Here is a 13,868-nt window from a genome sequence, read left to right as displayed (position 1 = left end):
TCCATAGTGTCTGCAAGACAGAGCTCATCCATCATGCATTTGGTTGAGGCCATGATCCAAGTAACATCTAGGAAGGCCCCTCCCCCTAAAATTCCACGTAAACAATCATTCGAATCAGCCTAGGAATTATAACGACGCTGACTGCAGTTCTGGAATAATTTTTAATAAGTATATCTTGTTTTATTGCTTTATTGCCCCAAGGTGGCTGTGCCAAGTGGGGTGGTTTTATAAATCCAATGAATTAATTAATCAAGCATCCCCAAAGATCATACCTCATCACAGGCTGCACAGCGTGGCCTAATGGTCTCACAGTAATGGCGTCCGCACCAAACAGCTCCACTGTTCCAGAAGTAGATCAGGTCGACGAGCGGTTCAGAGCACTTGGAACACACAAAGCATGCAGGATGCCACTGGTGATCATACCCTGCTCGGTCTGCATAAACCACAGGGCATTCTACGGGCACAGGATGCTTGCAGCGGTCACAAACCTAGGGAAGAGATTAAGGCCCACAAGTTATCACCATCCACACTTCTGCAGTGAACAGCTAAGCATTATTTACCTTCGGCACAGCAATACAGAAACCTCCTTATTTTTTGACAGTTCTGGTTCACAGTCACATTAGATCCCATTACTGCCTCCATATGGAGGTGCTTTTGTGGGGGCAGATGGTACCGCAGCTGACACCAGGGCTCTTGCAATAAAGTAATATGGGAAACCCTCAATAATATAGATCACCTCTATAAGCTGGTGAATGGAAAAGGTCTTATCACTGCTGGTGGACCTATCCTACTGGATTCAGCCACAGGAGAACACAAATGGCTGATGGCAATTGCCTTCCCAGCCTTTAAGAAAAGCCAAGCAGATTGAACTAGATGCTGCCATAACCAAGAGGGTATACCGGAAGTGGGTCATCCTGCAGCACACACTCTTTGATGATCTTTCTTCAGGAGGCAAAAGCTTTTTCAAGAACCCTCTTTGCCATTTGCCTAAGGATAGTCTTAAGAGGTCATCCACAGAACAGGTTTGAAAAGAGGCTAGCAACAAAGCACATGTCTCCTCCGAGGATGATGACGTTATTGAAAGTTACCTTAACCTAGACTTTGCCAACCAGGGTTTTCTGAAACCCTGTGGTTTCTTGACGGCCCTGGAAGGGTTTCCCAAATGGGTGGGAGTTAGTTTTTTATACATTCTTAAAAAATTGTTAAATATTTATTGGGTTATGTGACCATATATGGTCATGTCAACCCGCCCACCCCCTCCCAAAATGGGCAGTCATGGGTCTAGAGGCGGTGGGAAGGGGGTGGGGCCCCTAGCAGACATGTAAGCAGCTATGCTTCCCAACTATATTCTGCACGATCATGCCACTTCTGGGATTTCTTGAAGCCTCAAGAATGTTGCAGCGGTTTCTCAACAGTAAAAAAAAAAGAAGAAGTTGGGAAAGGCTGCCTTAACTCATGTACCAAGATATGATTTTTCTGGAAGAGAAGAAGAATTGGTTGTTATATGCTGCTTTTCTTTACCTGAAGGAGTCTTGAAGTGGCTTACAGTCGCCATCCTTTTCCTCTCCCCACAACAGACACCCTGTGAGGTAGGTGAGGCTGAGAGAGCCCTAATATTACTGCTTGGTCAGAACAGCTTTATCAGTGCTGTGGTGAGCCCAAGGTCACCCAGCTGGCTGCGTGTGGAAGAGGAGCATGGAGTCAAACCTGGCTTGCCAGATTAGAAGTTGGCACTCCTAACCACTACACCAAGCTGGGGTATGCAGCAGCTTACAATACATATAGATATGTCAGAATTGGAATACAGATTTGACATTCCTAATCAAGACCCAGTGAAAGTAGACAACATGCTATCCCATTGTCCAATGAACAGTAGAGGCCATATGCATCCCTTCCTTAGCAACAGACCCACTCTTTTATCAGCCTAGCCTTCTTCTGTGCAAGCCATGCTGAAATGAAGTTTTCATCTCTTCTTCAGCTCCCATTTGTTTCAATGAGATGTTTGCTGTAGAATTTTCCACTGGATTGAATCCCATGCAGTGGGGTGTGGATGCAATGTAAGCCACATGCTGACACTGTCTTGCTTGAAGACTGGATTACTGTGCTTGATTGAATTCTGTACCCTTCGACCTTGGATTGGAATGACTTTGCATCTTGCAATGTTTCCTGATTTTTGTTTACTTGGAAGAATGGCACAGGATGCTGCAACCTGATCCCAACACCTAGCCAGTTATTCCACACCGCCGGAGTCCCCAACTGTCAGACTAAACTCCCAGACTGTTGCAAGAATAAAGTGGGGAATGGACAGTTGTGTAGGATGCCCTTAGTTCTTTCAAGAAACGGCAGGATAAAATATGCTAGATGGAATTTATTTTTTCACTGCAGATTCTCTGAAGATGCTCCAATAAAATATCATTAATGTTCATGGCGTGCTTCCTGCAGAGTATCAAAATGTGTTTTAATCAATAAGAAATCCAGCAATCCCCATAAGGCTAGACATTTGTTAGAACTAACAATCAGGAACTGGGCTACTATTGTGAGACAGTAACTTTTCAATGACATTTTTTTTCCAGCATTATTATCCTGTGAAATTTTAACAGGGACGCATTCAGAGCACTACATCTGCTAAGCGATAAAAGCAACCATTAACATGGGTGACACTTTGCTAGTCTACTAAAATGTTAGTTTGTTTTGGGGGATGTCAAAACTGTGTGCGGAGCTGCCTCACAGTTTAGCTGTCTGCAGCGTCGGCACAAATGAAGCTTTTGTAATGATTTTTTGAAAGAATTTCAGTTCTCCACTGGAGCACGGAGGGAAAAAAAATAAAGCTTTAAATTCTTCTGGAGAATAACACCGCAGATATGTATTTACTTGGAAGGATGAACTCACAGTCAAAATAAACCCTCCCTGCCAACACAGTTTTTACAAATGTGGTCAGTAGAAGCCTTCTTCTTCAGCTGGTTGTATTTTTCTGCCTTTAAGCCAGAGGAAATTTTTGCTTGGACCGAGCTGTTGCTGCATTCAACAATATCTGGTATATGAGAGTGAGGTCTTCAAGTTTGAAAGACCCCCACTTTCAAATCCATGCTCCCTGGTTCCACAGAACAGGCTCCGAGGAGAACACACAAAGGTCATTTCGCTCAATGTAAAGGCGGCTGGAGAAGGGAGAGCAGTTGAGTGAGAACAGGGAGCTCCAAGGCCCGTTCCATTGTGATCCTTAACCCTGCAGTGCAGCTTCACAGGTAAAGCCAACTCCTAGGTGGAGCTGGGAGATCTCCTGGAATTTCAACTGATCTCCAGATGCTGCTCTGGACGGTGCACTTTATGGCATTATACCTTGCAGAGGTCCCTCTCCAGGCTCTTCCCCCCAATTCTCCAGGATTTTCCCAACACAGGAGTGGCAAGCCTGGGTGAAGGAGTCCAACAAAGGTGAGATAATGGCTCAGAGCTCCTCTCATTCACTTCCCAGACCCAACCTTCCCATCTTATCTTATCTCCTCAGTCTCAGCACCAAAAAGACATTTAATTCACTGGAGACCTTTTCAAATCAATTGTTAAAAAGAGGCAGAAAAAAACATACTCTCCAAGATGCCAATCTGAAGGGAAGCCAGTGGTAAGTTGCTCTGAGCGTAATCAGTCTGAGTAACTAAAGATTTACAGCTTGTGTAAAAATCTTTACTGCCAAGGGTTTCACAAGGATAGCAGGCATGCCAAATCTCAGCTTCTGCATTTTGGTGGTTTTCAGGATGGGGGAATACTATTTGGTTACTTGCCTGGGGGTGCCCACCCAAGGCAGTCAGCCAGTTCTGTTCTCACTCTTTACCCAACTGCAACAGCTCATAGTTCAAGGGTTTTCCAAAATGTTCCCTGTAAACTGCCCAGGGCTGTATGGAGAGGGCAGTATAAAAATCTAATAAAATAAATAAATAAGTGTGTGGTTCAAGTGTGCATGGAGAAATATCTCTGGCTTCCAAATACAGACCACGTGCACATGCTCGGCACTGAAGAGCATAGCAGATCAAAAACGAATCACCACATGCTGTGCCTTTCATGGCTCTATTTTCATTCAGGGATGTTTTGATGGCTGAAATGCAAAAGATGCCTCCATGGGAAATGCCTACCAACTATGTAACATATAGCTCAAAGTTTGCATTTGCAAATGGAACAGAACACCTGATTAATAATGGTGGTCTCCATAGTGGTGGAGCTTTGCCCACAGTGCTTTGGGAATCTCTCATGTGCCAGAATGCTGGTGGTTCTAGGTTCAAGGATCCTAGCTACACAAACCCAAGGCTTCTGGTTCAACAGTGAATAATCTGAGATCCAGCTTTGCATGGTTTGATATCAAGATTTACTATGGCTCTCTGTCTCCGGGGAAGTCAGTGAATACTTACATATCCCTCCCCCTTGGCAGCATTAGCCAGTGTGCCATTGGTTGAAGCTGCTTCCTTGTTTGCAGGATCGCTTTTGTCATGTTGCTTCCCTTCATCTTTGGTGGCACCTCCTTGACCTGGTAGAGCAACTTCTCCAACGCCAAGGGCCTCACTTTTATATTGCTTTACAAAGTCTTCCATCAGCTTCACCTCGTTCTCGGAAAGACCACGGCAGTGGGAAGGGTCCTGGTCGTAAACAGGAAGCTGTCTCATCATCCTCCTGCGCCGATAATAAGCTCCTTCTGTGCCAGCTACAGGCTGCATTTCTTTCGAAATGAGTTCCATGTACTGGATAGCCTAATATAAAGAAAAGAAGACGGCAGAAGACGTCACTGTAATGTAGTACATATACAACAAGCAAACATAACTCTCTTTCAACACAACTCTCATCTCATTCTGAAGGCAATGGTGCCCCTGGGACTCAGCCTATCACACAGTGAGAAATTGCCTTCTGGTATAATGTAACAGTGGCTTCAGATTTTTTCCTGCCCTCCAGCCCATGAAAACCGCATAGCCATTCTTTGGTTCATATTCAAGGTGCCGTGGCTCAGTGGTAGAATATCTGCTGGCTTACAGAAGGTCCCGAATTCAATCCCCAGTTAAAAGGACTAGAAGGTACATGATGAGAAAGACCTAAGACTCTGGAGAGCTGTTGCCAGGACATTACCAATCCTGATGGATCAGTTGTCTGATTCAGTATAAGGGAGCTTCACGTGTGTTTAGCATCATGCTTCATCCCTTGAGACACAGCCTTGAGCTTGTAGGCAGGTCATCCATCTAACCATAACTTCTTATTACATTCACATTTTGGCTCTAAATAAAAGTGGGATCTCATGTCCCCTTGAAGAGACAGTGGTTGAATGGTAAAGTTTCCCAGCCCAGATTCAACTCTTAGCATCTCCAGTTAAATGGTAAAACAGCAGGTGAAAAAGAAATGCCTCTGCCTGACACCCTGGAGGGCCACTGCCAATTAAAGTAGACAACCCTAACCAAGATATATTAATGGTCTTGTGTATATAAGGCAGCTTCATGTGGTTAGACTGAAAGCTTCTAGTTTAGTAAGTCGTCTTTCTCAGTCTTGCTAGTTTAGTAAGTCGTCTTTTCTCAGTCGCAAGGTCAAGAAGAAATTATGCTTGTTCCCATCACAAACTTTGGCTTGCTCCCAAAGTCTTAGGATCAGATGGGAATCGAACATGAAGTCGTATTCTTTGTGTTTGTGACTCAACATGATCCTGTATCCAGACACAGAGCATGCAACAGAGCTACTGCATCATAAAACTAGAGAACATTTTCTTTCTAAAAAGTGTGAGACTAACACACATTTTTCTTTTTTGCTACTCATGGCCTGTTGATGATACACCTCTCTGTGCCAGATAGGAATACTCAGTTCTGGCCTCACCCCTCCCCAGATCAGCCAACTTCATTAATATGAAGCTTGGAAAAGATCAGGAAAAATCCCAGCACACATCAGACACCACAAGAACTAAAGGCTCAGTCAAAAACGTCCATCTCTCTTATGGTTTTTGGCAGTCCTGGCTCCCAGCAAGTATTAAGTATCTGCCTGGAGACATGCTTCCTATTTATGAAAGATTACATGCTGGTAGTTGCCAATGATTTGCTGGCTACAAGCCATTCAAGGCAAGCTTGTTACAATGCTACTGGACCAGCTGCTGTACCTTAAACCTTATAGCACTTCAGTGAGATGTTAATGATTCTTGTTGAATGCCTAGAGAGGAAATTGGAAGAAAATTACCCTGGGTTCTACACTGTGTTCCATAAAGACATTTAAGCCAATATATAAGCCAGCCATTTCCTGAGGCTACACCTTTGAACCTGATGGCCACCCACGTTACTGGGAAGCCCATTTTATTACTCCAAATGCATAGCAATACTGCAATACTGTTCAACACAAAGAGAAAATGGAATCCACGTACTTCTTTTAGACCGTTGTTCTTAATCTCTGATAAGCCATTAGGTGGCAATTAACCGGCCATTGACTTTTGACGTGTAGTCAAAGAAGTGTCTTAGGACATGGCCAGTCACATCGCAAACAGAGCTTTACAAGAGGGTGTGGGCAGCAGAGTTAATTTTTTTCTGGGCCAGAATTGAAAGCACAGGGAGTTTCCCCCATTATAGCGTGAATAGTTAATAGGCAGCCAGTTGGCCATTCGCCCTTCTCTTTTAGAAAACCTGCTTCCAGCTGCATTCAATTTTATTTCCAACTTGGTCAGCATTTGCCTAACGAGCAGCGTGGCTGTTAGGTTTTCAATGTATCCTCTTGATAGGGTGGCGAATTAGTGACATGGAATACATAACACAGCCCACTAGACTTTAAAAGAAAGTCTGTTCCCCGACACATGTAGGGAACACTTGCACAGGCTAAAAATCAGTCATGGATCAAACCAACACGAGGCTCCTGTGACTGATTGGATGCAGCATTCATTCAAGATAGACATTCTGTATTACACAGATGGCAAAAAACGATCCGTGCAGATTTTCTGTTGGGGTTGTTAGAGCTGGCATGAGAGGCCAGAGACATAAATTCCCCACCGAAAGGGCTGACGTGCCTTGCAGCACAGAGACCAGATTGGATGAAGTAGAAATCCATGTCTTCCAGCAGTGCCCACTAACTTTTTGTACAGAATCTGCCTAGACCCAAAGGCCAGGGTGGGGAAATTTCATTGGGCTCTCCAGGTGACTGGTAAGATAGAACTTCATCATACCTCTCCGGGTGAATGGCAAGTGGTAACTCTACCCTAATGTACTTGATATAATGAATGTAGGACCCAATTGGGAATACTGTCGATATATTTCACAGCATTTTGGGGTTGTTTTAGGTTTTAGTAGGTATTGGGAGGCAAGCAAATCTAGCTGTAGAGATCCGTTTTGTCAGTGGAGTTTTGCTATCTCCAATGTAATAAATAACAAAATCAAAGATTAGGGCAATGCCCCCGAGAATACTTACATTATCAGGAAACAATGTTTAAAAAAAAAAAACCCCAAACTAAAAGGGAACAACAGTCTTGTGGAAGTAGCTAACCTAAACAACCCTCACTGCATACTCCTAGTATAAATTCCTCAAGTATAACCAAGAGAAAAACCATGTTCTTATTTACATTTAGATAACCACAATTTTTAACATAATCTAAAGCCTTTGGATTTGGGGTTCTGTAACTACTACAATTTTGTTCAGCATTGCATACGAAACAAAACCACATGGCAGCAAAAGCAATTGAGGTCTGCTTGCTCTCTGGCTAGTCCAAACTAAGCCAGCTTTTTCGTGGCTAATGATTTCCAGATGAACCAGGCTCTCTTATCGATATATCTCAGCTTTTATTGAACAGCAGTGGTTTTCCCTCTGCCGAGAAGAGACAGACAATCGGCCTCTGTGCGGTGAACTCCAACATTTGTGCCAATGTTTCCTGACAGTCCACCGAGGTGGCTTTTCTCCACACATTAACTGTTTCTAGTCCTTTGACTGGAGAGGGTTATCTAGTTGGATGAAAGGAATAGTAAATACTTCTTTTAAGAAGGGGGCTCTGCCATTTCCCAATGAGATAGTCTGGTCATGAAACACCTTCTGAGAGAGCTGTCTCTGGACCTGAACAATGTTGAAAGGAATGGCCAGGTGTTGGTTTTGTGCAATATCCACCTGCCGCCTCTGCTCCTGTTTTTGGAAACGCACCCACTTTGTAAGCATGGATATCTGAGCAAATGGTGACTTCAAGCTTCAGAATATTGATAGCATGCTGATGCCCCATCAACTCTATTTCTCCTTTTCAGCAATCAAGGGAGATATAAATGCTGAAATGCTTTATAATGACTAAGTGGAATGGTGAAATCACCCATTGCTGTAAATACAACACACACACACAAGCAAACATACACACACACACACACAGGGCCTACCACTTAATCCCAAATTGTACCAGTTAGATTAGTGTAAATCTCTCTTGACATTTGAAATTTACCAAGTAGACCCCAATAGCATTCTGCAGCAGAAGTAGGGGCGGCAGCAGCCATTCTGTAAGCAAACCCTCATTCATGTCCACTGGAAGACACTTAAGAGTTTCCTTATAGTATGCCAAAAGCTATGAATAAACTCATGGCAGGGATCACGAGGATGAGGTTAGTAAAAGCCAAATGAAAACAGTGATAAAAACCTAATTCCTCATATCATAGCCAGCATCTTTCAGAAGGAATGCCAAGAAATGCTGCATTTGTATACTACCTGCCTGCAGGTTTTCCCTACTTATCTAAATTTTATTTCTGCTTTCTCACTCATTTGGAAGCTTTGTTGTCCCATTTGCAGACATGTTTTTTTTTCTTGATTTATAAATCAAACCTTTCCCTGGGACAGTGCTGCTTAGCCTTATGCATAACTAAAAACAATTTTTTGTCAAATTGGGTTTTGGCAGCATATTTAACCCATCGAATTTCCGTCAAGGGACTGCCCTGCCGATTCTCTGCTGCCTCCCATCATGTTGCCTGCCTCTGTAGGGAATTATAAAAGATAAACATTGGTTTTACAGACATTCCAATTGTGTTAATGTTTATGCAAAGCGGGGGGGAAAGAGGAAATAGAAAGCTATGATCGTGTACAGCTCCAGGCTATAACCACCAGAAATCTCAACAAAAGCAATGTTTTTCCTACTATACAGAATACTTATAAATTAGGAACATGGCTTAGTTAAGTTGTTTAGCAAGGCTCATGCAGACCTAAGCAGATTTCCCCTGATATACATGATAACATAGCCTAAAATGTTGACGGTGTTATCCAAAATAGATGTATATCCTTCTAGGCTCATTGACTTAAACTTTGCTTAGGAATGTCCTGACTACAGGAAGAAACGATTGATCAAACTGAGGACTTGTTAAACTCCAGTCTGGTACATGTGAAGTCTTCACTTTTTACAGCAAAAGCTGAAAAACAAAGCCATGAACTCACTACATGACCTGTGCAATCCTAATCAGGTATATTATTTAAAAATTGATGTAAGTAAATAGGCTTACAATTCATTTCTCACAAATAGGGACCCTAAGAGGCTTATACCATTCTCCCCTAGAGTTTGGTGTAGTGGTTAAGAGTGATGGCCTCTAATCTGGAGAACCAGGTTTGTTTCCCCACTCCTTCACATGCAGCCAGCCAGCTGACATTGGTCCAGTCACAGTTCTCTCACTCAGCCTCACCTCCTTGACAGGCTGTCTGCTGTGGGGAGAGGAAGGGAAAGCAATGGTAAGCTGCTTTGAGACTCCTTTGGGTAGTGAAAAGGTTATAAAGAACCTGCTCTCTCTCTTCTTCAACTTTGTCCTCACAACAACTCTTTGAGGTAGGTTAGACAAGATTGTGTGATTGGCTCAAAGTCACCTACCAAGTTTCTATGGTACAGTTGGAATCTGGATCTCTCAGAACCTAGTCTGACACTCTAACAACTAAACAACACTGGGTTGGTTTCACAATGCACTAAAAGTAGCTATTAGTTTTATAAATAAACAAGAACTCACCCTTACTTTCTTTTCCCATCAACACTCTTTGCATGGGCTATTTAGCTACCTTTTAGCTACCTTACTTGCCTGGGGGTGCCCTCTACCTTTTATGAAGCATTATAATTTGGATTATACACATTCACCATTCAGCAATGCAAGGAATGAAAGATTCAGCCTTGACACTTGAGAACAAGGCTTGATTAAATGAATAAAATCAATGGCACTTAAAAAATACATCAGAAATTGCCCTGTCAAGTGTGGCAGAGCTACACTGCAATGTGCTGGTACAGTCTGTTTAACAACCCATGTGTCAGGAATCAAGCTGAGCCCAGCTAGCAGAGTCCGTGATAAAGACACATCCGAGATCCAACAGGTAGTTGAAAATCCAAGGAAGAACTTTATTAAACAGAGTCTATGCACAGCTAAAGCAAGTCAAGATCTCCTAAGCAAAGATCTTGTCAGTAACAAGGAACAAGAGGCATTTCAGAATGGAAATAGGGTTCTCACAATAAGGGAGGGGTACAAAGGCATTTCGGCAGGAGGGCACCAAAGGTGCTAAGGTTCACAGGCTTGCCAGATGGCCGGAATCTAATCTCTATGGTTACAGCCCAGTTGAGACTAGGCTGCCTATGCAAGGTCAAGGGAAGAGATTGATAAAGCGAAGGAAGAAGACTCCTGCTGGGAAAGTAGGGGAGTCTTGGAGCCTGAAGACAGATTTACAGGTTTACAACCCTCGAACTTGCCAGGCTTCAGGAAACGAAACTGAATCGGGGTTCATGACACCATGGCACCTTTTCTTAGTCTAGGCTTATGCCAAAACCAGATACTACTTCTATGGTCTGCCAAGACTCATCTTGGCCAGACTCCATCTTATTTCTAGTTTGAACCAAGCCACGGAATCAACATGACAGCTGCAGCCTGAGTTACATGTTGCTTTCCTGCTTCTCCCCCCCTCCCCATTGTAGTGCTGATCAAGTGGCCAGCGCAGTCAAGTTTGCCTAGAGCAGTGGTTCTCAACCTTGGGGTCAAGACCCCATTTGGGGTCGCCTGGCCCCATCCCCGGGGTCGCCAGATTGTCCACCGCAGCAGCAGTTGCGGCAGGTGGCAGTAGTATGTGAAGGCGGGTGGTGGCAGCAGAGGTGGCAGAACCATGGCTATGGCTGCCTCCATGCCGCCTTGATTGTTGTGTACATGCATGCACACACCACCTGTGCACACGCACATGGGTTTCCAGCTCCCCATTGTCTCTCTCTGCAGCGGCCCAGCCTGCCTGGAGGGTTGCACTACCGGGGACCGAATAACGCTTGACAATTTTACTGAGGCCCAGGGGGGGGTAGTCTTTTGCCGAGGGAAGTCCCCACCACCACCTGAGCCCCTGCTCCGCTTGCTTTCCCACCACCTGCTGGGGGGAGCTGCCAGCAGCAGCTGCGCAGTGCCATGCCGAAGGAGTCTGCTGGAGAGCACCAAAATTGAACCAGCAGCAGAGTGGAAGGGCAGGATCCATGGACCGGTATCAGTCCCCAGACTGGGGATTAAGGATCACTGTTCTAAAAGGTACAATTTCCTGGTATACATAGGCATTCAATCCTTTCTCTACATTACCAACCTCTTGCAAGCCTTCCCCACTCCACACGTGTCCTTGACATGTGTCATTTTGGTTATACCCCATCTCATGAAAACAGAAAATATAAAAACAAACACATGATAAACCCAAAATGTTATGAACTGGAAGAGCTAAACAAGAAAAAAAAATACCCTTGTGGACCAAGTCAGAGATGAAATTCAGGGTAAACCATGCAAGGCAAGTATGTACAGAAAATGAAAGGTTATTCGGCCATCAGTTGTCACAAAGATGATTAATAAACCAACCCATTCCCTAAGGCTCCCAGTTTGTCAGAGTGTGAAGACATTACTGCACAGCACTTACTGGGGCCATAAAAATCTGAATCCATAGCCAAGACACAGTCCCACATTTATCCCCTCCCTTTAAAAGACAGAAGGACTTCAGCTCTGACTTCAGCTTATTGAAATGATTGTGTATAAACTGAACATGCCTATCTGAAGCAACCTGGGGGATTTTCAAGCTAAAGGGGAAAAAAGGTCATGATCTGGAATATCAGCAGCTTGGGATGTTTCAAGTTCCAGATGTGATTGGGTAACCTGAAAAGCATGTAGCACAGAACCCTTTAAAAATTGTAAGGGAAACAAATCTTCAATATAATATTCTAAAAAATCATAATTCCCCTTTAAAAAAAACGGGTGTGTTGTCTTCACAACTCTGAAGCCCATACTTATGATTATAAAAAGGAAGACTTCAAGGTTAAATGAGGTGTCCTAAGAATGAATGAAGTACGCAAAATGATGAGTCACAGTCACATTACTGAAAATGCATGTCGATAAAACAGAATCACTGAGCCTTCGGGGAGGGCGGTATATAAATCTAAATAAATAAATAAAAATAAGAATCACAGTGCGGAGAACAGTCCTTTGAGGTTGACCGGAAATCTTGACTTAAATACTCACACATAGAAATGCATGAGATACCTGTGTATTTCAAAACACTGTGCTAAGTTCTAACAGATGAAGATGTTTGCTTTGGAGTACTGATATGATCATCTTAAGTTAGTTTTTAAGCTTTTGCTTGCTCTGTCATGTGAAAAAGTAGTCAGGCATCACAAGTATTTACATAGAAGTCTTCATAATCCATGGTATGGGTAAGCAGAAATCAAGACTATAACTGCTGGTAGCATTCACTATTCCCAGGCTTTGGGACAGAGATTTAGGGTCTAGGTCAGCCTTTCTCAACTTTTTTACCATTGAGAAACCCCTGAAACTTTCTTCAGGCATTGGGAAACCCCAGAAGTGGCATGATATAGAATATGATTGGGAAGCCCCTTCCCACCCCCTCCAGGCCCACCAGTGGCAATTTTGGGAGATGTGGGTGGGTAGACATGACCACATATGGCCATATCACTCAATAACTGATTAACAATAAAAACAAATATGCTAAAGTTTAATTAATTTGGGAAACCCTTCCACGGCTGTCAAGAAACCCCAGGGTTCCATGGGACCCTGGTCTAAGTGCTGTCATACAATCATTCATTCAACTCCTGAATTCTCTTGTATGAACATGAAAATCTAGATGGTAAACAAGTATGATAGCACAATATCCAGGAACATGGGGATCCAGCATCCATCAAGTGATTTCTATAGTGACAAAAAAAGAAAATCAGTCTCCAGAGCAGATTAAAGATTATTGAAGGTTATCGGGCCAATCCAGAACCAGGTTGACTATGTAACAGTGCCCCCTTTTCAAGAGTAACAGGTATGTCTGGGATTAAGACATGCTTCAGGAGTTTGACAGGTGTCCAGAGACTCATAGCTCCATTCCTTTCAGGCGACCAACTTCTATAAGCATGCAGATTTGTTGAACTGTAACTTTAGAAGGTCACTGAAAGCCACATTCAGATTATATTTTCTTATATAATATAAAGTATTTCTTATTGACCTCTACTGCCTGTTTTTAGACACTACTACATCCCTATGTTTGCTAAGGCTGGAAAATAAGCACAGGGTAAAGACCAAAATGATTAAATGGCTCTATTCTCAGAAGTCAGGTTTGCTTAACGATTTGGGGAAGGAGAGGGAGAGAGACACAGATAGAAAGAAAGCAAATAGGAAAGCAGCCGTTAGAAATAATCATTTTCCAAGGGGGAAATGAATAGAAGCAACAGTGCTGAATTAGTGACCCATCTAGTCCATGGCCTGTTTCATGCAATAGCAGGGATGCCAGTCCCAAAGTAGGACCTGGGGATTCCCCAGTTTTACAGCTCATTTCCAGGTGAGAGAGACCAGTCACCCTGGAGTAAATGGCTGCTTTGGAAGGTGGACTCCAAAGTATTATACTCCACTGAGGTCCCTCTCCGCCCCACTCCCCACCCAAAAATC

General features: G+C 43.4%; 1 protein-coding gene across 1 annotated transcript in view; it reads right to left on the bottom strand.

The window, feature by feature from the left end:
• Positions 1–13,868, bottom strand: part of LMCD1 (LIM and cysteine rich domains 1) — a 61,224-nt gene that overhangs the window by 8,629 nt on the left and 38,727 nt on the right. The window contains exons 4-5 of the mRNA XM_077325255.1: positions 4,395–4,730; positions 273–488 (exon numbers count right to left, since the gene is read on the bottom strand). Coding sequence (XP_077181370.1) covers positions 273–488; positions 4,395–4,730 — 552 coding nt within the window. The remainder of the gene's footprint in view (positions 1–272; positions 489–4,394; positions 4,731–13,868) is intronic.

Source organism: Paroedura picta, chromosome 3 (genome assembly GCF_049243985.1).
Source record: "Paroedura picta isolate Pp20150507F chromosome 3, Ppicta_v3.0, whole genome shotgun sequence".
Taxonomy (NCBI): domain Eukaryota; kingdom Metazoa; phylum Chordata; class Lepidosauria; order Squamata; family Gekkonidae; genus Paroedura; species Paroedura picta.
The sequence above is the reverse complement of the archived record's forward strand: the minus strand, read 5'-3'. Positions and strand labels throughout refer to the sequence as shown.